This window comes from Heptranchias perlo, chromosome 6, assembly GCF_035084215.1.
Source record: "Heptranchias perlo isolate sHepPer1 chromosome 6, sHepPer1.hap1, whole genome shotgun sequence".
In the NCBI taxonomy this organism is placed as follows: domain Eukaryota; kingdom Metazoa; phylum Chordata; class Chondrichthyes; order Hexanchiformes; family Hexanchidae; genus Heptranchias; species Heptranchias perlo.
This window is the reverse complement of record NC_090330.1, coordinates 62,477,891-62,501,428: the sequence shown is the minus strand read 5'-3', so window position 1 is coordinate 62,501,428 and position 23,538 is coordinate 62,477,891. Positions and strand designations below refer to the sequence as shown.

Sequence of the window (23,538 nt, the reverse complement as noted above, 5' to 3'; positions counted from 1 at the left end):
AGTCCCTGTGAAGTGTATTTTAATGCACAATATTTTTCAGATAACAAAACTATGATACAGCTCATGAGTTGGTATTCATGAGATAAGGTGCACTCTTACTGTGTGCAGCCAGTTGCACCCTGGGCAGTATCTCCACTCAAACTGACCAACTTCAGACAATGTTTTTAGGGCTACCATGAAAGAAAAAACTATTTAGAAAACATATTAAAGAAACACTAGAGTGTCAGTAAAAACTGATTCACGAGTCAGCCTAAACCTCTGTTCATTGATCTCCTTTACACAAAGTATTAGATTGTAACTCTATAGCTTTTTTTAAAAAAAATTCTCTGCATGTGCGCTATGCTGGAAAGGATGCATTTTTGCCCTTAGAATGTAGTAGGGGCAGCCTCCTTGAACAGTTTCAGTCCTTACACAGTAAGTTCCTGGTTTTGGCTAGGGAAGTTGAGAGTGGTGGTGAGTTGCTTTCCCTGAAAGAGGAAGATGAAACCATCATGTAAACCAACTTTATCTCTCTTCCGCACCCTATATATATTGACCAGATCACAGTGGTAAAGATGGTGGGACAAATTTATTTTGTTTGCATTTCCTAGCACAGGATAATGTTTGGGTTTTTTGGGGGACTAGAAGTAATGGGAAGAAAATTTCACAATATGAAAGCTGGTTGATGTAAAAACATCCAAGTTATGAAAGAAAACTTTTACAAATTTGATACACCATTCCAGCCCAACAAAATGTGAAATTTCCACATGAAAGCTAACAAGACCCATCATTTTTTATATCTTTTGTATTATACAATTATAAAAATAAAAATAAGGTTTGTGCAATTGTGTGACTAGGTGGTTTACTCTAGTTTCCTTGAAATTCAGATTTTGCTTTGAACGAAGCTCATGATGCAAGTGTTGAGGACAGAATACTTAACATAGTCTCATATAACTAACATTTATTACCACCATTAAGACTGGCCATGATTGTGCTTTTATCACTTATAAGAAAGAACTTGCATTTATTGAGTGCCTCAAGAGTTTATAAAGCAATTCACATCCAAAAAATAATTTCTAAAGTGTATTCAGTATTAAGTAGGCAAACGTGGCAGCCAATTTGTGCATTGCAAGATCCCATAAACAGCAAATGGGCTGAATGACCAGTTTATGATGATTAAGAAAGGAATGTTGGCTAGGACTCCAAGAAAATGCCACTTTGATTTTGAATAATGTCGTGTTTATTTTTAAATGCCCCATAACAGGTAGACAAGGCTTCAGCTTGAAGTCTCATCTGACAGCACGGCACTCCCTCAGTACAGCACTGAAGTCTTAGCTTAGATTACACCTACAAGCACTGAAATGGAGCTTGAAGGTGTAATCAAGGCAACCTTCTAATTCAGTCGTGGCTCAGTGATAGCACTCTTCCCTCAAGCCTCACTCCAGAGCCATGAGCACATTATCAATGCAGTACTGGGGGAGTGCTTTATTATCAGAGACGCTATCTTTCAGAGAAAACGTTAAACCCATCCGTCCTCTGAGGTGGACATAAGAGATCCCATGTCACAATTCAAAGACGAGCAAGGGAGTTCTCCTGGTGTCCTGGCCAATAGCACTAAAACAGATTACCTGGTCATTTATGTCATTGCTGTTTGAGACCTTGCTGTGTATAATTTGGCTTCTGTATTTCCCTACATGACAACCGTGACTACACTTCAAAAGTACTTCATCAGCTGTGAAGCACTTTAGTACGTCCTGTGGATGTGAAAGGCATTCTTCTTTCCTGGAAATGAGAGTGCTACTAACTGAGCCAAGCTGACGTCTTTTGACTTGAATGGTCACCTTATTTGTAAAATTTTATAAACATAACATTTATGTCACTTTCAAACCTTTTATGGAATGATACCAGAAATGATTTCTGTATCTAAGTTCAGTATCGGATTTGACAACTGTAATTTACATGGGCGCCAATGTCATTGTATGCATTTGGTGTGTTTATTTCCTGAACTGTAGGAGGAGGCTTTTCTGTAGTTGCTTCACTCATTAAACCCAATGGCGGTAGGGGTTTCTGATGTAGCTTCATTTGGTGCACGGTGGCTAATTTGCATGGCCAGCAGGATATCAATACTCTCTGTTGCCTCGCCTCTCCACTTATGTTGCTCATCAGGTGGCACTAATAGACACCATTGAAATTTTAGGTGGAGCCTGTAACTGGCAATGGGGTTGGTTGGGGCGAGTGGTGCAGCTGCCAGGTGTCATCGGTGTGAGGCCTGATAGACTTTGATTGGCAGACTGCCCACCTGATGGCGTCGGGAACAGGCAGGGTGGGATTTCTGGTGGGCCCCCAGAGGCCTATTAAAAGCCTTTTAAAGGAAAGATACATTCACTTTTTTTTCTTGAGATTGAGATCTCTCATCCCTCTTTCTCTCTGACCGATCTTACTCGCTGTGCTGGGCCAACGGATGCGACTGCCTGTTCATCAGGGTCGGCAAGATTTTTGGAATGAACCGCCTGCCCGCACACTACTGCTGCAAGGAACTTGTTGTGAGAAATGAGTCGAAAGCCAGCCCTCAGGTTCCCATCTGTTGAAAAGAGAACGTCCGTCTATGCCCAACAACTAGACGGACGTTCTCTTTTCAACAGATGGGAACCTGAGGGCTGGCTTTCGACCCATTTCTCACAACAAGTTCCTTGCAGCAGTAGTGTGCGGGCAGGCGGTTCATTCCAAAAATCTTGCCGACCCTGATGAACAGGCAGTCGCATCCGTTGGCCCAGCACAGCGAGTAAGATCGGTCAGCGAGAGAGAGAGAGAAGAGAGATCTCAATCTCCAAAAAAAATGCATACAAAGCCCAACATCCAACAGGCCCAGAGAGAAAGACAGAGGTTTTCAGTTCAAGGAGCATCACACCCAGGACCTGTGTTCAAAGGCCTGACCTAGCAAAGGTGAGTACAGCTCTCCATTTCCCCGCATAATACTTGGTAACAACCCTCCCCCCCAATCCCCAGCGCTCTGAACACTTATTTCCCCTGCATCACATCCTTCTCCATCAATCAGAATCCAGTCTTCAGCCAATTCGATTCACTCCACGTAATATCAAGAAACGGCAGAGTGCACTGGATACAGCAAAGGCTATGGGCCCCAACAACATCCCGGCTGTAGTGCTGAAGACTTGTGCTCCAGAACTGGCCACGTCTCTAGCCAAACTTTTCCAGTACAGCTACAACACTGGCATCCACCCGACAATGTGGAAAATTGCCCAGTTATGTCCTGTCCACAAAAAGCAGGACAAATCCAATCCGGCCAATTACCGCCCCTTCAGTCTACTCTCAATCATCAGCAAAGTGATGGAAGGTGTCGTCGACAGTGCTATCAAGCGGCACTTACTCACCAATAACCTGCTCACCGATGCTCAGTTTGGGTTCCGCCAGGACCACTCGGCTCCAGACCTCATTACAGCCTTGGTCCAAACATGGACAAAAGAGCTGAATTCCAGAGGCGAGGTGAGAGTGACTGCCCTTGACATCAAGGCAGCATTTGACCGAGTGTGGCACCAAGGGGCCCTAGTAAAATTGAAGTCAATGGGAATCGGGGGAAAACTCTCCAGTGGCTGGAGTCATTCCTAGCACAAAGGAAGATGGTAGTGGTTGTTGGAGGCCAATCATCTCAGCCCCAGGACATTGCTGCAGGAGATCCTCAGAGCAGTGGCCGAGGCCCAACCATCTTCAGCTGCTTCATCAATGACCTTCCCTCCATCATAAGGTCAGAAATGGGGATGTTCGCTGATGATTGCACAGTGTTCAGTTCCATTCGCAACCCCTCAGATAATGAAGCAGTCCGTGCCCGCACGCAGCAAGACCTGGACAACATCCAGGCTTGGGCTCATAAGTGGCAAGTAACATTCGCGCCAGACAAGTGCCAGGCAATGACCATCTCCAACAAGAGAGAGTCTAACCACCTCCCCTTGACATTCAATGGCATTACCATCGCCGAATCCCCCACCATCAACATCCTGGGGGTCACTATTGACCAGAAATTTAACTGGACCAACCATATAAATACTGTGGCTACAAGAGCAGGTCAGAGGCTGGGTATTCTGTGGCGAGTGACCCACCTCCTGACTCCCCAAAGCCTTTCCACCATCTACAAGGCACAAGTCAGGAGTGTGATGTAATACTCTCCACTTGCCTGGATCAATGCAGCTCCAACAACACTCAAGAAGCTCAACACCATCCAAGATAAAGCAGCCCGCTTGATTGGCACCCCATCCACCACCCTAAACATTCACTTCCTTCACCACCGGCGCACAGTGACTGCAGTGTGTACCATCCACAGGATGCACTGCAGCAACTCGCCAAGGCTTCTTCGACAGCACCTCCCAAACCCGTGACCTCTACCACCTAAAAGGACAAGGGCAGCAGGCACATCGAAACAACACCACCTGTACGTTCCCCTCCAAGTCACTTGCCGCAGAATACCCAGCCTCTGACCTGCTCTTGTAGCCACAATATTTATATGGCTGGTCCAGTTAAGTTTCTGGTCAATGGTGACCCCCAGGATGTTGTTGATGGGGGATTCGGCGATGGTAATGCCGTTGAATGTCAAGGGGAGGTGGTTAGACTTTTGTTGGAGATGTTCATTGCCTGGCGCTTGTCTGGCGCGAATGTTACTTGCCACCGATCAGCCCAAGCCTGGACGTTGTCCAGGTCTTGCTGCATGCGGGCACGGACTGCTTCATTATCTGTGGGGTTGCGAATGGAACTGAACACTGCGCCAATCATTAGCAAACATCCCCATTTCTGACCTTATGATGGAGGAAAGGTCATTGATGAAGCAGCTGAAGATGGTTGGGCCTAGGGCACTGCCCTGAGGAACTCCTGCAGCAATGTCCTGGGGCTGAGATGATTGGCCTCCAACAATCACTGCCATCTTCCTTTGTGCTAGGTCTGACTCCAGCCACTGGAGATTTTCCCCCCTGATTCCCATTGACTTCAATTTTACTAGGGCTCCTTGGTGCCACGCTTGGTCAAATGCTGCCTTGATGTCAAGGGCAGTCACTCTCATCTCGCCTCTGTACTGGAACAGTTTGGCTAGAGACGTGGCTAGTTCTGGAGCACAAGTCTTCAGCACTTCAGCCGGAATATTGTTGGGGCCCATAGCCTTTGCTGTATCCAGTGCACTCAGCCGTTTCTTGGAGTGAATCGAATTGGCTGAAGACTGGCTTCTGTGATGGTGGGGATATTGGGAGGAGGCCGAGATGTATCATCCATTCGGTACTTCTGGCTGAAGATGGTTGCAAACGCTTCATCCTTGTCTTTTGCACTCGCGTACTGGACTCCGCCATCATTGAGAATGGGGATGTTCACAGAGCCTCCTCCTCCCGTTAGTTGTTTAATTGTCCACCACCATTCACGACTGGATGTGGCAGGACTGCAGAGCTTTGATCTGATCCGTTGGTTGTGGAATCACTTAGCTCTGTCTATAGCATGTTGCTTCCGCTGTTTAGCATGCATGTAGTCCTGGGTTGTAGCTTCACCAGGTTAGCACCTGGTACGCCTGGTGCTGCTCCTGGCATGCTCTTCTACATTCCTCATTGAACCAGGGTTGATCCCCTGGCTTGTTGGTAATGGTAGAGTGAGGAATATGCCAGGCCATGAGGTTACAGTTTGTGCTGGAATACAATTCTGCTGCTGCTGATGGCCCACAGTGCCTCATGGATGCCCAGTTTTGAGCTGCTCGATCTGTTCTGAATCTATCCCATTTAGCACGGTGGTAGTGCCACACAACACGTTGAATGGTGTCCTCAATGTGAAGACGGGACTTCATCTCCACGAGGACTGTGCGGTGGTCACTCCTATCAACACTGTCATGGACAGATGCATCTGCGACAGGTAGATTGGTGAGGACGAGGTCAAGTAGGTTTTTCCCTTGCGTTGGTTCACTCACCATCTGCCACAGGCCCAGACTGGCAGCTATGTCCTTCAGGCCCCGGCCAGCTCAGTCAATAGTGGTGCTACCGAGCCACTCTTGGTGATGGATATTGAAGTCCCCCATCCAGAATACATTCTGTGCCCTTGTTACCCTCAGTGCTTCCTCCAAGTGGTGCTCAACATGGAGGAGGACTGATTCGTCAGCTGAGGCAAGACGGTAGGTGGTAATCAGCAGGAGGTTTCCTTGCCCATTTTTGACCTGATGCCATGAGATTTCATGGAGCTTGGAGTCAATGTTGAGGACTCCCAGGGCCACTCCCTCCTGACTGTATATCACTGTACTGCCACCTCTGGTGAGTCTGTCCTGCTGCTGGGACAGGACATACCCAGGAATGGTGATGGAAGAGTCTGGGACGTTGGCTGAAAGGTATGATTCTGAGAGTATGGCTATGTCCGGCTATTGCTTGACTAGTCTGGGGATAGCTCTCCCAATTTTGGCACAAGTCCCCAGATGATAGTGAGGAGGACTTTGCAGGGTCGACTGGGCTCGGTTTGCCTTTGTCATGCCTGGTACCTAGTGGTCCGATGCCGGGTGGTCCGTCCGGTTTTATTCTTCTGACTTGTTTTAGCGAGATTGTACAACTGAGTGGCTTGCTGGGCCATTTCAGAGGGCAGTTAAGAATCAACCACATTGCTGTGGGTCTGAAGTCACATATAGGCCATATATGTTGGTTCTCACTTGAGCAAGAGCAGTTATGCTGAAGGCACTAGGGGAGCACCTCATAGGAGTTATAGGATTAGTTTTTTTTTAAAATTGAAGAAGGTGACTATGGGGTAATATTGTTTTCGCCATTAAAGATTTATCCTTTTCACATTTGGTATATCAGTCTGCATTGTGATTTCATAGCAACTTATGAGTCTGCATTGTCAGAATGTCATATATATGATAGTTAATTGAATGGTTTAAATGTTCCTTTATGCAGGATTGAGGGACTGGTGAAGGAGGTAACGAGGACTGTTACTGCAGAGGGGGATTGTGTAACATTTCAGCGTAATCAGCTGGTCTGCCTGGTAGTCCCATGACTCAGGTTGCACCTCATTTGTGTAGGAGTGCTGGAGTTACGGGGGGGTGGGGGGCGTGGTTGGTAGCAGTTGTCCCTGAGCATTCAGTGTAAGTATAACATTTTGTTACTTTAAGGACCGCTGAGTTTGGCTGTTGTGCGGCCAAAAAAACTGACCACTGCATGTATGGTGCATGCTGTGCTCAATCGTGACCCAGTTTGGCAAAGGGGCCTGAAACAGGCGTTAGGCCTACAATTTGTAGAGGCAGTGGGCCTAATGACTATCAGGCGGGCACCCTGGATGACTACAGGGCATCCTAACCAATATGGCATGGGGTACCGTCCCAGTACGGGCTTTGTGCACGCATGCCGCACACCATATTGGACCCTTCAGCGCCTGTTTCTTGCCCAAAAAACGGGTACTGCGCACTTGAAATTCTAGGCCAGTACCTTCTAACTCGGAGGCCTTAGTGCAACCAACTGATCCAAGCTGACACACTAAAACAGTTAAAAAAGGCTGCACACAGTCAGTGTGTAGACACCTCCACCCAAGCTGACATCTGCAGCATGCTGTTTGGCATGGGCTCCAATGAATGAACTAGCTGTCGCTCAAAAAAAAATACTTCTTTTAAACACAAACCCCATGAGGTTTAAGTCTCTAGGCTTGTCAGCCAAGGTGACATTGAAGCTGGCCCTCTGGTAACATTTTCCACCTACTCATCTGGCAGCACCACATGCTCTAGCTTGCTAGTGTTCAATGTTCATCCTGTACAATCTACTCTAACTCAATCGTTTTTGTTAGTCATCGGTAGAATGCATATTTCATGCCAGAAGTGCCGAGTGGATGATCCATCTCGGCCTCCTCCCGTTATCCCCACCATCACAGAAGCCAGTCTTCAGCCAATTCGATTCACTCCACGTGATATCAAGAAACGTCTGAGTGCACTGGATACAGCAAAGGCTATGGACCCTGACAACATCCCAGCTGTAGTGCTGAAGTCTTGTGCTCCAGAACTAGCTGCGCCTCTAGCCAAGCTGTTCCAGTACAGCAACAACACTGGCATCTACCCAACAATGTGGAAAATTGCCCAGGTATGTCCTGTCCACAAAAAGCAGGACAAATCCAATCCAGCCAATTACCGCCCCATCAGTCTACTCTCAATCATCAGCAAAGTGATGGAAGGTGTCGTCGACAGTGCGATCAAGCGGCACTTACTCACCGATAACCTGCTCACCGATGCTCAGTTTGGGTTCCGCCAGGACCACTCGGCTCCAGACCTCATTACAGCCTTGGTCCAAACATGGACAAAAGAGCTGAATTCCAGAGGTGAGGTGAGAGTGACTGCCCTTGACATCAAGGCAGCATTTGACCGAGTGTGGCACCAAGGAGCCCAAGTAAAATTGAAGTCAATGGGTATCGGGGAAAACTCTCCAGTGGCTGGAGTCATACCTAGCGCAAAGGAAGATGGTAGTGGTTGTTGGAGGCCAATCATCTCAGCCCCAGGACATTGCTGCAGGAGTTCCTCAAGGCAGTGTCCTAGGCCCAACCATCTTCAGCTGGGTCATCAATGACCTTCCCTCCATCATAAGGTCAGAAATGGAGATGATCGCTGATGATTGCACAGTGTTCAGTTCCATACGCAACCCCTCAAATAATGAAGCAGTCCAAGCCCGCATGCAGCAAGACCTGGACAACATCCAGGCTTGGGCTCATAACTGGCAAGTAACATTTGCACCAGACAAGTGCCAGGCAATGACCACCTCCCCTTGACATTCAACGGCATTACCATCGCCGAATCCCCCACCATCAACATCCTGGGGGTCACCACTAACCAGAAGCTTAACTGGACCAGCCATATAAATACTGTGGCTACGAGAGCAGGTCAGAGGCTGGGTATTCTGCGGCGAGTGACTCACCTCCTGACTCCCCAAAGCCTTTCCACCATCTACAAGGCACAAGTCAGGAGTGTGATGGAATACTCTCCACTTGCTTGGATGAGTGCAGCTCCAACAACACTCAAGAAGCTTGACACCATCCAAGATAAAGCAGCCCGCTTGATTGGCACCCCATCCACCACCCTAAACATTCACTCCCTTCACCACTGGCGCACTGTGGCTGCAGTGTGTACCATCCACAGGATGCACTGCAGCAACTCGCCCAGGCTTCTTCGACAGCATCTCCCAAACCCGCGACCTCTACCGCCTAGAAGGACAAAAGCAGCAGGCACATGGGAAAAACACCACCTGCACGTTCCCCTCCAAGTCACACACCATCCCGACTTGGAAATATATTGCCGTTCCTTCATCGTCGCTGGGTCAAAATCCTGGAACTCCCTTCCTAACAGCACTGTGGGAGAACCGTCACCACACGGACTGCAGCGGTTCAAGAAGGCGGCTCACCACCACCTTCTGAAGGGCAATTAGGGATGGGCAATAAATGCCGGCCTCGCCAGCGACGCCCACATCCCATGAACGAATAAAAAAAAACATGCCAAGAGTGTAAGGTTTTTTGGTGTATTCCCCTTTGAAGAAGTATTTGGAAGAGTTGTTAAAACGGGCCAATCTTGTCAGCAGTAAATCTTTCTTTGACTGGTAAACACGTAACCATGCTGGGAGCTCAGTGCGAACCCAAGCTTCAGTCATTTCTGGCATGATGGGATTGCCCTCACAGTTGATCATTCAAACCAGCATGCCATAATGCTTTTTGAAATTGTGAAGCCAGTCAGCACTGCCTCTGAAATTGTTCCCAGCAAATGCAACTGTTGGGTGAACTAAATCCAATCCAATTTGATGTCTGGAGTTTGGAACGCAGACCAAGATTTACGATATGGAGATTGTCAGTCTAAATAGAAACTCCACTGCAGTTTGGCTGTTTGGTTTAGTAGAACTGATAATTTAATGATTTCATTGAGGCATACAAAACCTTTTGCATCTGTGCTATGCTTTTTTAAATCTAATTTAATATGCAACTGTACAAATAAGAAATGTTGGAAAACTTTCTGGAGTGTGTGTCTGTTTCTTTTTAATAAGTTCCTTTTTGTTGTTTTGTGGCTTCACTTCTGTTCTAGAACTTTCATAATTAGGTTATGTTTATGAAGTTAATTAATCATAAGACATTTCCAACAACAAAATGAATTTTCTTTTTTGTGGCATGGTTTTACTTAATTAAACTATGGCCTAAAATCTAATTGAATACAATTTTGTTACTCATTTATATATTAAAAAGTTGGATATTTTAAAATCGTATTTAGCATTTTCAAGGTCCTGGGATGTACAGGACCAGAGAAAGAAAAAAAAAATTGCAGTTTATCTAGCTAGTTCCAGTATCTGGGAAATATCACTCAATATCTGTCCTACTCGTCTATCATTTTTTTCCTTCAAGTTCTTATCCAGTTCTCTCAATGTCCCTATTGCCTCTCTTGTCAGTCTATTCCTCTTCCATTCATTCACCTGCCTTCCTTCAAGTAGTTAAATCTGTCTCTTCTAAGTTTTAAGACTATTCTACCTTGTTGTGTAATCTTAAGCTATATTAAAAATTTTGATATTTACTTTGTCTATATACTTTTAAGATCTTGAATATTTCTATAAGTTTACCCCTGAACCTTCCTATCTCGAGTACAAACAATCCTAGCTTCTCCTCATAACTCAGGTGCTTAACCCAGCTATCAATTCAGTTGCCCTCTCTGTATCCTTTCCAATAACTGGATGTCTTTCTCATAATACACTGACCTGAATTGGGGCTGGACCTGGACCAGTGCTCTGTACAAACTAAGAATCACTTCTTGGGTTGTATAGCCAGCGGAATAGAGCATAAATCTCAAGTTCTTACTTAGGTACTTGCTGTCTTTACTGCTGCTGTGCATTATGCAGATGACTTCAGCAACTCTCCACGGCTTCTTTGACAGCACCTTCCAAACCCGCGACCTCTACCACCTAGAAGGACAAGTGTAAACAATTTTACAACACCAAGTTATAGTCCAGCAATTTTATTTTAAATTCACAAGCTTTCGGAGGCTTCCCCCTTTGTCAGGTGAACGATGACGAAGGGGGAAGCCTCCGAAAGCTTGTGAATTTAAAATAAAATTGCTGGACTATAACTTGGTGTTGTAAAATTGTTTACAATTGTCAACCCCAGTCCAACACCGGCATCTCCACATCATAGAAGGACAAGGGCAGCAGGCACATGGGAACAACACCACCTGCACGTTCCGCTCCAAGTCACACACCATCCCGACTTCAAACTATATTGCCATTCCTTCATCGTCGCTGGGTTAAAATCCTGGAACTCCCTTCCTAACAGCATTGTGGGAGAACTTTCACCACACGGACTAAAGCGGTTCAAGAAGGCAGCTCACCACCACCTTCTCGAGGGCAATTAGGGATGGGCAATAAATGCTAGCTTTGCCAGCGACGCCCACATCCCATGAACGAATAAAAAAAAATCTACCCACCAGTGCTCCAAATCCTTTCCCTGTGATGTGTGCTGTAGAATAATACAATTTGGCTTATAATGTCACAATTTATCATTCTCCAACGTCATGACTTTGCAATTGTCTACATTAAATAACATTTGCTGCTCAATGGCCCAGCCCCCATCTATCCAGATCATTTAATTAGCCTGTTCCCTGTTGTTTTCAGTCTCTCCTGGTTTGGTATCATTTGCAAAGTTGAATTTTTATATTCTCAATCCACTTCTTCCTACATAGGCTGCCACAACTGATGTTAATGCTTTGACATGAGAGGTACGGAAGCCCTTTCGAGAGAATGTTGTGAATTTTTAATGTTGCTTTTTAATGATTTCACAACTTATTCAGAATGCTGTGGGCTGCATCCTCTCCTGCAAAAAGTCCCACATTTCTATCTTCCTCTCAGCTTGCCAAGCTCCATTTCCTCTCTGTCACAACAAATTCATTTCAGATAATTGTACTCATTTTCAAATTCCCACACTGCCCCACACCACCGTCACATAAACACTCCAGCTGTCTATACTTTCATGGGAACTTGTGGTAACGTTGCATTGGTATTGTAACAACTTAAAAATGGTTTTATTTGACTACTGGCTGATAACCGCATGCCTCTGAGGGGGTGATGCATGTCCCCATCCCTGGCTAATATGTAGAGATGGCTTCAGAGTTGTCTGACCTCTTAATGTCCTCTTAAAATTTGCAGAGCTATGGAGAAAGAGCGGGAGAGTGGGACTAATTTGATAGTTCTTTCAAAAAGCCGGCACAGGCATGATGGGCCAAATGGCTTCCTTCTGTGCTGTAAGATTCTATGATTTTAACGTGGACTGTTTTAATAATTATTGGGAGGCACAAAGTCCACTCAAGTTGAACACTGAGCTATAAGTCGCTTATACTTGCATCTGTGGATTTTGCAATGACCCATCACGGGATCCTGCAAACAAGACTGTTTGGCTGTGTGGTGTGAATTGCTTGTCTGGTTTTTGGGCAATATAGGTGAGGTCTAATTTGATTGCGGTGTCGGTCACAGCAAGGAATGTTTATGTTTATGCTTTGATTAATTGTGAACGATATTCATCTACTTTCTGTACAAATCTGGATCAAAATACAAGAAGACATTAATAAACTTGTAGAATGGGCATATAAACGGCAAATTAATTTCAATATAGATAAGTGTGAGGTGGTACATTTTGGTAGGAGAGATAAGGAGCCATGTACTCCTTGGAAAATAAGAATCTAAATGGGGTAGAGGAGCAAAGGGATCTAGGGGTACAGATACACAAGTCATTAAAAGTAGCCATGCAGGTTAACAAAGCTATTTAAAAATGCAAACCAACCAGAGGTTCATTTCTAGAGGAATAGAATTGAAAAGCAGAGAGGTTATGTTAAACTTATATAGAACCTTTGTTAGACCACACTTGGAATACTGTATATAGTTCTGGTCTCCATATTATAAAAAGGACATAGAGGCACTGGAGAAGTGCAAAAAGATTTACAAGAATAATACCAGAACTGAGAGGTTTTAACTATCAGGAAAATCAGAACAGGCTGGGGCTCTTTTCTCTAGAAAAGATAAGGCTTGAAGGATGACTTGATAGAGGTTTTTAAAATTATGAAAGGGTTTTGATAGGGTAGACGTAGAGAAGATGTTTTCACTTGTGGGGAGTCCAAAACTAGGGGTCAGAAATATAAGATAGTCACTAATAAATCCAATATGGAATTCAGGAATAACTTCTTTACCCAAAGAGGGGTTAAAATGTGGAACTTGCTATCACAAGGAGTGGTTGAAAAGAAGTAGGGTGTGAGGAGGCTCATGTGGAACATAAACATCGGCACAGACCATTTGGGCCGAATGGCCTGTTTCTGTGCTGTAAATTCTACACAAAGGAAAGAAAATAGTAATTGATAGTGGTGCCTTACATTCCTCAGTTCCCTTTCCTCTATACAAGCGAAAGCTAATGAAAGGACTCTGTGGGTTGATTTGTCATATAAAAGAATCTGGGGCATGTGTACTTGATGAAAAGCTTTAAAGTACTGCAGAGAATTCCTATAAGCTTCTTGACTTTTATTTTATGACAGACACTGAGTTGCATGAAGTAATATAATCTAACAAAACTTTACTGTTTGTTTCAATCTTGCTTCTGTTAATTTTATTAATGAACTTGATTAGTAGTTTTCAGCCTAAATTAGTGATAAATTTGCCATCAGAGAGTGCAGGCATGTATGGTGAAATCCCATATTATTTCCAGTGTATATTATACCTTACTGGTAAAACAGCTTCATTGTTCACCCTTCAATCTGTTATTCCAGAGTACTTCACATATAAGATCATGTTTTGACTTGTAGGGAGAGAGGAAGCAGACTTTTGTGTTGGACACAAAGAAACAGGCTTGAATTATAAACATGGCCTTGCACCACCCTACCGAATTTGTTCAGCCATATAGTTTTTTTCTCTCCTAGTCAGAATCAGTTTCTCTTCCTCCCACCTGTAAAGCACAGTGAGATATTTTTCATTGTGATGACTGCTGTAGTAATGCAAGTTGTTTTACGTTCAATATGCCAATTTCACCACACTATTTGTATCAATGTGAAGTATCAACACACTTTCTGACTCTAGATTTATATTTATGAAGTGGAAACTACTTCACAGTGGTGCTCATGTTGCAGTATTAATGAACCCAAAGTCAGTAAAACAGATATTGATCTCAGATATGTATATTAACAGTATCACCAGTTTCAACTCCACCTACTACCAAGTCAGACTTCAAATGTTTTTCTTTTTAATGTTACTTTTTACATTATAAAGTTTACTTCAACTAGTATGTTGATGATTTGGCTTGAAATGTTCAAAAAAGCCTTCTGGTGTTTTTAATATATTCTATCTGTAACTTTGCAGTTATCTTCTAGAACCTTTTATATATGGTTTGTGCAATTAATTTAATTGCTCACCTAGGATTTTGTGATTTAAAACTGCAGCAAAAGCAAATTTACACAATGTGAATTTATTCAAGCACAGTGTTATAATTTTGATAGAGCATTCACGTATAAAAATAAACTAGGTTGTATTCCCTGGAATTTAGAAGACGAAGGGGTGATTTGATCGATGTTTTCGAGATATTAAGGGGAACAGATAGGGTAGCTAGAGAGAACAATTTCTGCTGGTTGGGGAGTCTAGGACTAGGGGACATAGCCTAAAAATTAGAACCAGCAGTGAAGTTAGGAAATACTTCCATACACTAAGGGTGGTAGAAGTTTGGAACTCTCTTCTGCAAACGGCAGTTGATGCTAGCTCAATTGTTAATTTTAAATCTGAGATTGATAGATTTTTGTTAAGCAAAGGTTTTAAGGGATATGGGGCTAAGGCGGGTATATGGAGTTAGGTCACAGTTCAGCCATGATCTCATTGAATGGCGGAACAGGCTCGAGGGCTTAAATGGCCTACTCCTGTTCCCATGTTTCTATAAAATTGAAATGCTGCATATGATAAAAGATACAATCTATAGGTGCCCACTTATAAGTGTGTGTGCATTTAATTTTTAAAAACAAATTGATTAATATGATCTTTTTAATTTCTAGCTTCGAATACAACTCCAGAAGGTAAGTTAATGGTTTGACTTAAGAAATACAGAAAATGTTTGAGAGAAACTATTCATTTTTTAACTTTTTATATTCTAACTTTAGCTATAAAAAAGTCTGCTGCATTTGGTAAGTGAAAGTTGATTAAAATTATATATTCACTAAATAAGTGTAGAATTTTTTTTAAAGTGTATTGACTCAAGATACAGTAATTATAGCAAGTATTGTAATGAAAGTTTTAATATTTGGTAAGAAATCTAATCTAAGAAATTGTAATGGATTTTAAAATAAGTGAATGCCGTGATTATATCAGACTGAAGTTAGAGGGTTGGGTCTTAATGCAGGGAAGCTGTGCAGGGACGTAGTTATTGAAGGGAATAAAACATTGAACACACCCATCATTGCATCCAAAATCAAAGAAGGACATTATGTAGTTATAGCAAACTGACTGATTTCTGAAATAATGAATATAAATTTGATCTCAAGTTTCACAGAATTGTAAGCGAATTAGTATAGAAAGTTGCACATTGTTGGTGGAGAAAAGAGCCCCAGCCTGTTCAATCTTCCCTGATCGGTATAACCTCTCAGTTCAAGTATCATCCAAGTAAATCTTTTTTGCAGCTTCTGCAGTGCCTCTTTTTCCTTTTTATAATATGGAGACCAGAACTATGCACAGTATTTGAAGTGTGGTCTAACCAAGGTTCTATACAAGTTTAACATAACTTCCCTGCTTTTCAATTCTATCCCTCTAGAAATGAACCCCAGTGCTTGGTTTGCTTTTTTTATGGCCTTATTAACTTGTGTCACTACTTTGAGATTTGTGTATCATACCTTTTCATCCTTTTGCTACTCTACCCTATTTAGACTCTTACTTTCCAAGGAGCATGTGGCCTCCTTATTCTTCCTACCAAAATGCACCACCTCACACGTACCTATATTGAAATTCATTTGCCAATTACACAACCATTCTGCAAGTTTATTAATGTCCTCCTCTATCTTGTCGCAATCCTCTTCAGTATTAACTATACCCCCCCAGTTTGGTGTCGTCCACAAAGTTTGAAATTGTACTTCCAATTCCCGAGTCCAAATTGTTTATGTAAATGGTGAACATTTACCGATCCTTGTGGAACACCACTTCCCACCTTTTGCCAGTCTGAGTAACTACCTTTAATCCCTACTCTCTTTTCTGTTTTGTAGCTAGCTTGCTATCCATTCTGCTACTTGTCCCTAATTTTAACAGAGCATAATCATTTTTTTTTGCAATCAAAAATATTCATTGATGTGTTTAAGAGTGGTAACCTGGTGCAGTTTTATTAATACAGCTGAAAATAGGTTCATCACTAAATATAAGCATTTTTAATAAAGGTGTTCAGTCCTCTGCCTGTGAGTAACCTGATTTAAAATCACTGAAAATGACTCCAAAAAACTAGACTGAAGCATTTACTACTTTCATTGGTGTACACTAGTCATTTTCTTTTCTTCGTCTAAGAAAACTAACTTAATTTTAAAACCTTCCTTGAACAGCCCCAGGCTGGCGCAATCGGCGGAAACTCACCATTCTCATTGTTTCGAGCTGGGGGCGTGGCCAGTTTTGTGGGTGGGGCTGGCTTCAGCATGATTTTTTTTTAGCCAGCGCAAAACAACACAGAAACTCGGATTATTCCGCGATGTTGTGCACTGATTCGGCGGATTGCACTGCAAAGCCAGCGCAATCTAGTGGAAACTCTGGGCCACTATTTTTCACTATAAACTATAAATAAATAGTTAAATAAACATTCAGAATAATTAATTGCTAATTAATTTAAAATCAAGCTAAAATCCATCTACTAAATAAAATCTAGACCTTAAGTGTTTCTATTAGTTCTAGAATTAAATTACTACTAACAAATAATTAATCAAAAACTAGAAGTGGCCATGTGTCGGGACTGATATGTAGGAGTTTGTGGACGGAGAGACAGTCCTGGATTACCACATCTGCAGGAAATGTCCAGTCATTGAGCTGGAGTGCGAGTTAGAGACACTCTGACACTGAAGGGAGGGGGAGGAATATCTGGATAGTTTTCTCCAGAGTACAGTCATATCTCAGAGGAAAGCACAAATGCAGGAAAGGGAGAGTGTGACTGTTAGTCAACAGGGTAAGGGAAACCTAGGTGAGGTAGAGAAGGAGGTCCCGCAGACAGTGGCCCTATCCAACAGGTGCAATGTACTTGCTACTCGTGAGGATAAGGATTTAGGCTGAGGTGTGGATAGCCAGAATTCTAACCATGGCACAGTGGAGCAGGAGGCAGTCCAAGGGTGGGGGGGGGGGGGGTGAAGAGCAGAATAGAAAGGTTGCAGTCATAGGGGATTCGATAGATAGCGTCCTCTGCAGTCGTGACCGAGAGTCCAAGAGGGTGTGTTGCCTATCTGGCGCAAATGTAAAGGACATCTCAGAGGAACTTGGAAAGGGAGGGGGAAGATCCTGTTGTCATGGTCCATGCTAGGACCAATGACAACAGGGAAGAAAAGGGAGGAGGTCCTGCTAAGGGAATACCCGAAGTTAGGAATTAAATTTAAAAAACAGGACCTCGTGGGTGGTAATATCAGAGAGTGGTTAGAATGTGGAACTCACTACCACAAGTCGTTGAGGTGACTAGCATGGGTGCATTTAAAGGGAAGCTGGATAAACACATGACAGAGAAAGGAATAGGAGGATATGGTGATAGGGTTAGATGAAGAAGGGTGGGAGGCTGCTCGTGTGCAACATTAACACTGACATGGATCTGTTGGGCCGAATGACCTGTTTCTGTGCTGTACATTCTATGTAAGCTGCCGAATTGGACTGCTTCATGGCAGATTTTACATTTGTTATTATGTTAATGCATCTTAGCATTTAAACTCGGTGTAAAATTCACCAGCGCAATTTTTGGCTGCAATTTGCGCCCAACTGCTGATTGTGCCCAAAGCGGAAACTCTACCCCAGTGTGAACAGTAAATTAAACACTGAGCTTAATTTCCTCGGGTTCCACCGCTCCTCCCACTGTACTGACTATGACGTCACCTTTTGAGATTTTCCTTATGAGTTCATTTTTAAATTGCTGGGCTGGGCTACTGCTGGGCTCCTTATAAACTTCTCCGGTTTCCTGCTTTTTTTTTAACTGCTGATGGGCACCATCGTCCTTTTGTCAATTAATCACTCCTGTCCTCCACCCTATCACAGAGCTTCCCTTTTGTTCTTTCTCCCCTCCCCCACCCCCCTCCGACCCTTTTTTCTGAATCTGTACTAGCTTAAAAACTGTTAAATCTTTACTATTTCCAGTTCTGACGAAAGGTCATCAACCCGAAATGTTAACTCTGTTTCTCTCTCCACAAATGCTGCCTGACTTGCTGAGTATTTCCAGCATTTTCTGTTTTTATTCCTTTTAAATAGCTCCGGTTTCCCACAAGGGAAGTGTAGGCGATGACATGAAAAGTTAAATTGGTACATCAACACGTCATGGTGCTGCACATTGATGCGATGACACATTGTGCTACCATGTCACAATATCCTGAATTATCATTTCTTCAATTATATATAAATACTTTTTCTTTTTATGTTCTAGTTGCAACTACACATATTACAAGACCAACCACAAATGGTGAGCAAAAGAACTTTAAATTTAGGATGGTATGTATGTATGTGAAATTATTCATGTTTTCCCACATTCAGATTTTTGCTGTAACTCCTGATGATAAAACTTATTATGATTTGTTGCTTTGCAGTGATCAACTGTAATCTTTCTTTTCTTTCTTATGGATGAAGAGTCATGCACTTACTACTTACATGGATTTACAACATCCTAGTAATTCATCTTGCTATGCTGCTTGTTATTGGTTGGGCTTGATTTCTTCTGCTGGCTTGGAGTGGTTATTCCGATTGGTTGAGTTGACCATGGTGACTGCTCCCTTCTCCATACAGTGTTTCCATTCATGATACACACCATTTTAGCAGATAACCAAGAAGCAGTAACCAAGGAAGTAAAGCACATGATGCGATCAAAAAATACAGGCACATTCTGCTTTTCATCTTACCATTTTACCAACAAACACACAAAAAGATTAAAGTGCACACTTGTGCGAATGAGTGTTGAGATCATATGTCCAACGACGGTGTCTATTACTCATTATTTAATAATCAAAGATACAATTAGCCACATCTGGATTTCCAATTGTCCACCTGTGGCTAGTGTCTAACGTATTGGACAACACTGCTCTAAACCTGGTGCCTACAATGACTCCCTCTAACTTTGAGCTCCCCTCACCTCTGGACCCATATGGCTTCCTCTGGTCCTACTCTCTGCTGTGCCTGCACCCTATGGGCTCTGACTTCGAATCATACTTCCTCTGCCTCTGGGGCGTAATAGCTCCCTCCGTCCTCACTCCCTCATTTATCAAAGGGCCAGTGCTGGAAATCTTTACACTGCACTTCATTTTAGTATGGGGCCAATTTTGGGGACTTCTGGGTTATTGAATGTGTTGCTATTTTAAATAATGGGGGGGCTTCCCCAAACTCATGGGGAAACCCTTTAGGAAATCCCACCCTGCACTTCAAAAGCCTGATATGGGTTAGGGCTCGGAACTGCCATTTGAACTACAGCCAGGAACTTTCCTTATGACTTTGTAGACTAACAGCAGCTTCCCTAAGAATTCAAGACTTCTATTCTGCTGAGCTATTCCCTTTCCTTCCCCCAACTCCTACTGCCTTCTAGACCTGGCCACCACCCCATATTTGCCACTGGAAAATGCAACCTCCGACAATCCCTCTCCCCCCTGCATCCCAAAAGGCTCCCTGGCCTGTAGCACAGCTAGATTCCTCCCCTGCCTGGCGCCCTCCATCCATCACCAGTTAATACTGCCTTCACTGCCTCGTCATCTGAAAGGACGAGAGAGGGAACAGTAGAAAAGTAGACTTAAAAGTACTCAGGTAATTCATTGCATCTCCTGAGCATTTTAGAAACTTCTCACTAAAAAGACTCCACTATGAAAAAGCACATGTTGCTGCTGCCCGTTGTCTTGTAACATTAAAAACTGGCCATCACGGGAGCAGAGATCTGTTTAACCATATAACGCTGGTCTTGCCAGCTATGATTTACATTCAACAACTTGGGTTGCAATTATACTACATTACTAGTCTGTATCTGTTGATAGGTAATTTCTTCTCTTACCACTGCTCTTGTGGAACGAAGAAAACCACTGGAAAATAATTTAGCCTGAGGCTGTCTAAGATTGCGAAAATGCATACTGAAAAAGAGAGTCTCAGAAAGTTGAATCTTTGAGATGTGATAATATAAAACAATCCTCCAGAGTCCCACGGTTCCACATGGAATAATAAATGAATGCTTGAAAGCTAAGAACTCTGAAAAACATGTTTACCAAGAAAAAGAGAAAAATATTCCAATACTTTGCACATCTCGTCAGAGAAAAAGTCCACCTAGGCAAGATGATCATGTTGAGAAAAATGAAAGGCCAAATGCAAGGAGAACCAAAGAGAAGACAATGTAAGGAACTAGACAGGAATGCCAATTAGACTTGCATTGCAACAGCACATGACGCACCATATTGGTGCAGGATCATGTATGTGGCTGTTTGACACGAAGGTGATACTTGGAAAAATCTACTCCCCTGCTGAAGGCGCTGACTCTTGCAGAGTACAAGTCCACGGTTGCCAGCAGCACTGCAGTCTTTTGCCCAAATAGCCAAACTTTGTGTGTGATGTATGTCAGTGGGATATTCGATTATGCAGGATATTATGCAGGTGAGACCAATCTTGTCCTCACCCAACATCCACTTTCTACTTTCCAACAAGATAGCTGGACAATAATCAAGAGCTTCTTTAGATCAGGAACATTTGAGCAGATTGCAGCGACCCCACTGCCATCCTGGCTGAGAGCAACTAACAACCCTGGTACCTTTCTGGTCTGCACAGCTCATTACCATGCCACATGGTGAATTTATCTGCTGAGCCATTAAGGGCATTCATTGCCACTGAAAGGAAAATGCCTTTTGCACTCGATCTAGAGCCACTGACCTTAAAACAGTAGTACGCAGCCAGTAGATTGCTTTCTTGTGGTAGGGATTGGCTCCTCGGTTGGTCTGAAGTTACCATTCTCATTGAAATGAAAAGAGCTGTTACGGACCAAGGTAGCCACTCCCTGTCATCACCATAGCAGGTATGGAGGGAAGAATATCCAAAATGGTGGGTCTGTGCTGGAATCACTGATTCCAGTTGTGATGATGTAAGTGCGAAAAGCTTTATCTTCCATGCAGCATAGAAACCATGCTGAATAGCACAATGGGGAAACTTATCATAGAATCATAGAAAATTTATGGCACAGAAGGAGGCCACACCAGCCAAAAATGAGCCACCCAGCCTAATCCCACTTTCCAGCATTTGGTCTGTAGTCTTGTAGGTTAGAGCACTTCAAGTGCCTATCCAGGTACTTTTTAAATGTGATGAGGGTTTCTGCCTCTACCACCCTTTCAGGCAGTGAGTTCCAGACTCCATATAGTTATGGAGGTATATATGCTGCACCATTGCTGTCCAGGCACTTCAAGTGCATGCATATAAAAGAGCTTGTCTTGTGCATTAATGCAAGGCCAGTTTATTTACAAATTCACTGGTGCACCAGGCATATGGGTGTCTTAATATTCTGGGAGCATCAAGGGTGCTTATTGGGTGCCAGCAATCAGTCAATGTCTGCTGGCTTCCTGTTGCACCAGGCACTTTCCTAATGTGCAAGGAGGAACAGGAAACAGTGTCAGAAGTGCAAAGACTAAAGGTGCATACATTTTAAAGAAATTATATATGATGGACACCCCATCAGCATCCATATCAAACGAGTGCTGTGTAGCAAGAGTGCTACTCGGGCATTGTAGGTGTATCTTGGGGTGGTTGTCTGATTTAAATAAAAAGTGGGGTCCTAATGAGTCTAGTGCACAACTTGTGTTCTGGCTCTGGCCCCCTTTGCACTCGCTGCTCACATTAGCTTGTGTAGGAACTTAGGCACATTGCAGACTTTGCCTCCGTGCCCGATTTTTCTTTTTTTTGCCCCCATTGCTTCAGCAGGTTAGGTGATCACTTTTATATTAGATAAAGCCTAGCCTAACTAGAAAAGTTATTGGTGCTGGCTGTCCCTTTTTAAGATATATCAGATTGGAACCATGCGAGCTTGCCTTTCTGCACCAAAAGCACATAAGTTGCTCCCTTCATTCTCCCTCCTCTTGCCATTACATCATACATATGATGATCATGGGTTGCTTGTTTTTAATTTGTAAAAATTTATTTGGAACACAAAAGGGTAAAGACGTCTAGGCGTAGCAGTAGCAATCAGAAATCTACCACTACCAACAAGCCAGGGGATCAACCCTGGTTCAATGAGGAGTGTAGAAGAGCATGCCAGGAGTAACTCCAGGCGTACCTAAAAATGAGGTGCCAACCTGGCGAAGCTACAACACAGGACTACATGCATGCTAAACAGAGGAAGCAATATGCTATAGACAGCTAAGCGATTTCACAACCAACGGATCAGATCAAAACTCTGCAGTCCTGCCACATTCAATCGTGAATGGTGGTGGATAATTAAACAACTAATGGGAGGAGGAGGCTCTGTAAACAGCCCAATCCTCAATGATGGCAGAGTCCAGCACGTGGGTGCAAAAGACAAGGCTGAAGCGTTTGCAACCACCTTCAGCCAGAAGTGCCGAGTGGATGATCCATCTCGGCCTCCTCCCGATATCCCCACCATCACAGAAGCCAGTCTTCAGCCAATTCGATTCACTCCACGTGATCTCAAGAAACGACTGAGTGCACTGGATACAGCAAAGGCTATGGGCCCCGACAACATCCCGGCTGTAGTGCTGAAGACTTGTGCTCCAGAACTAGCCGTGCCTCTAGCCAAGCTGTTCCAGTACAGCTACAACACTGGCATCTCCCCGACAATGTGGAAAATTGCCCAGGTATGTCCTGTCCACAAAAAGCAGGACAAATCCAATCCGGCCAATTACCGTCCCATCAGTCTACTCTCATCATCAGTGAAGTGATGGAAGGTGTCATTGACAGTGCTATCAAGCGACACTTACTCACCAGTAACCTGCTCACCAGTGCTCAGTTTGGGTTCCATAGGAACAGGCGTAGGCCATTCAGCCCCTTGAGCCCGCTCCGCCATTTGATAAGATCATGGCTGATCTGTAATCTAACTCCATATACCTGCCTTTGGCCCATATCCCTTAATACCTTTGGTTGGCAAAAAGCTATCTCAGATTTAAAATTAGCAATTGAGCTAGCATCAGTTGCCGTTTGCAGAAGAGTTCCAAACTGCTACCACCCTTTGTGTGTAGAAATGTTTTCTAATCTCACTCCTGAAAGGTCTGGCTCTAATTTTTAGACTGTGCCCCCTACTCCTAGATTCCCCAACCAGCGGAAATAGTTTCTCTCTATCCACCTTATCCGTTTCCCTTAATATCTTTTAAACTTCGATCAGATCATCCCTTAACCTTCTAAACTCTAGAGAATA

At 43.5% G+C, this 23,538-nt stretch overlaps 1 protein-coding gene across 4 annotated transcripts in view; it reads left to right on the top strand.

The window, feature by feature from the left end:
* The window catches only part of tmem123 (transmembrane protein 123), a 61,658-nt gene that overhangs the window by 28,379 nt on the left and 9,741 nt on the right, over window positions 1-23,538 (top strand). For 2 of the 4 annotated variants that reach the window (XM_067985465.1, XM_067985467.1), the window contains 3 exons: window positions 15,008-15,028; window positions 15,113-15,136; window positions 18,589-18,624. In XM_067985465.1, the coding sequence (XP_067841566.1) occupies window positions 15,008-15,028; window positions 15,113-15,136; window positions 18,589-18,624 (81 nt within the window). The remainder of the gene's footprint in view (window positions 1-15,007; window positions 15,029-15,112; window positions 15,137-18,588; window positions 18,625-23,538) is intronic. The other 2 variants (XM_067985466.1, XM_067985468.1) reach the window with 1 other exon arrangement.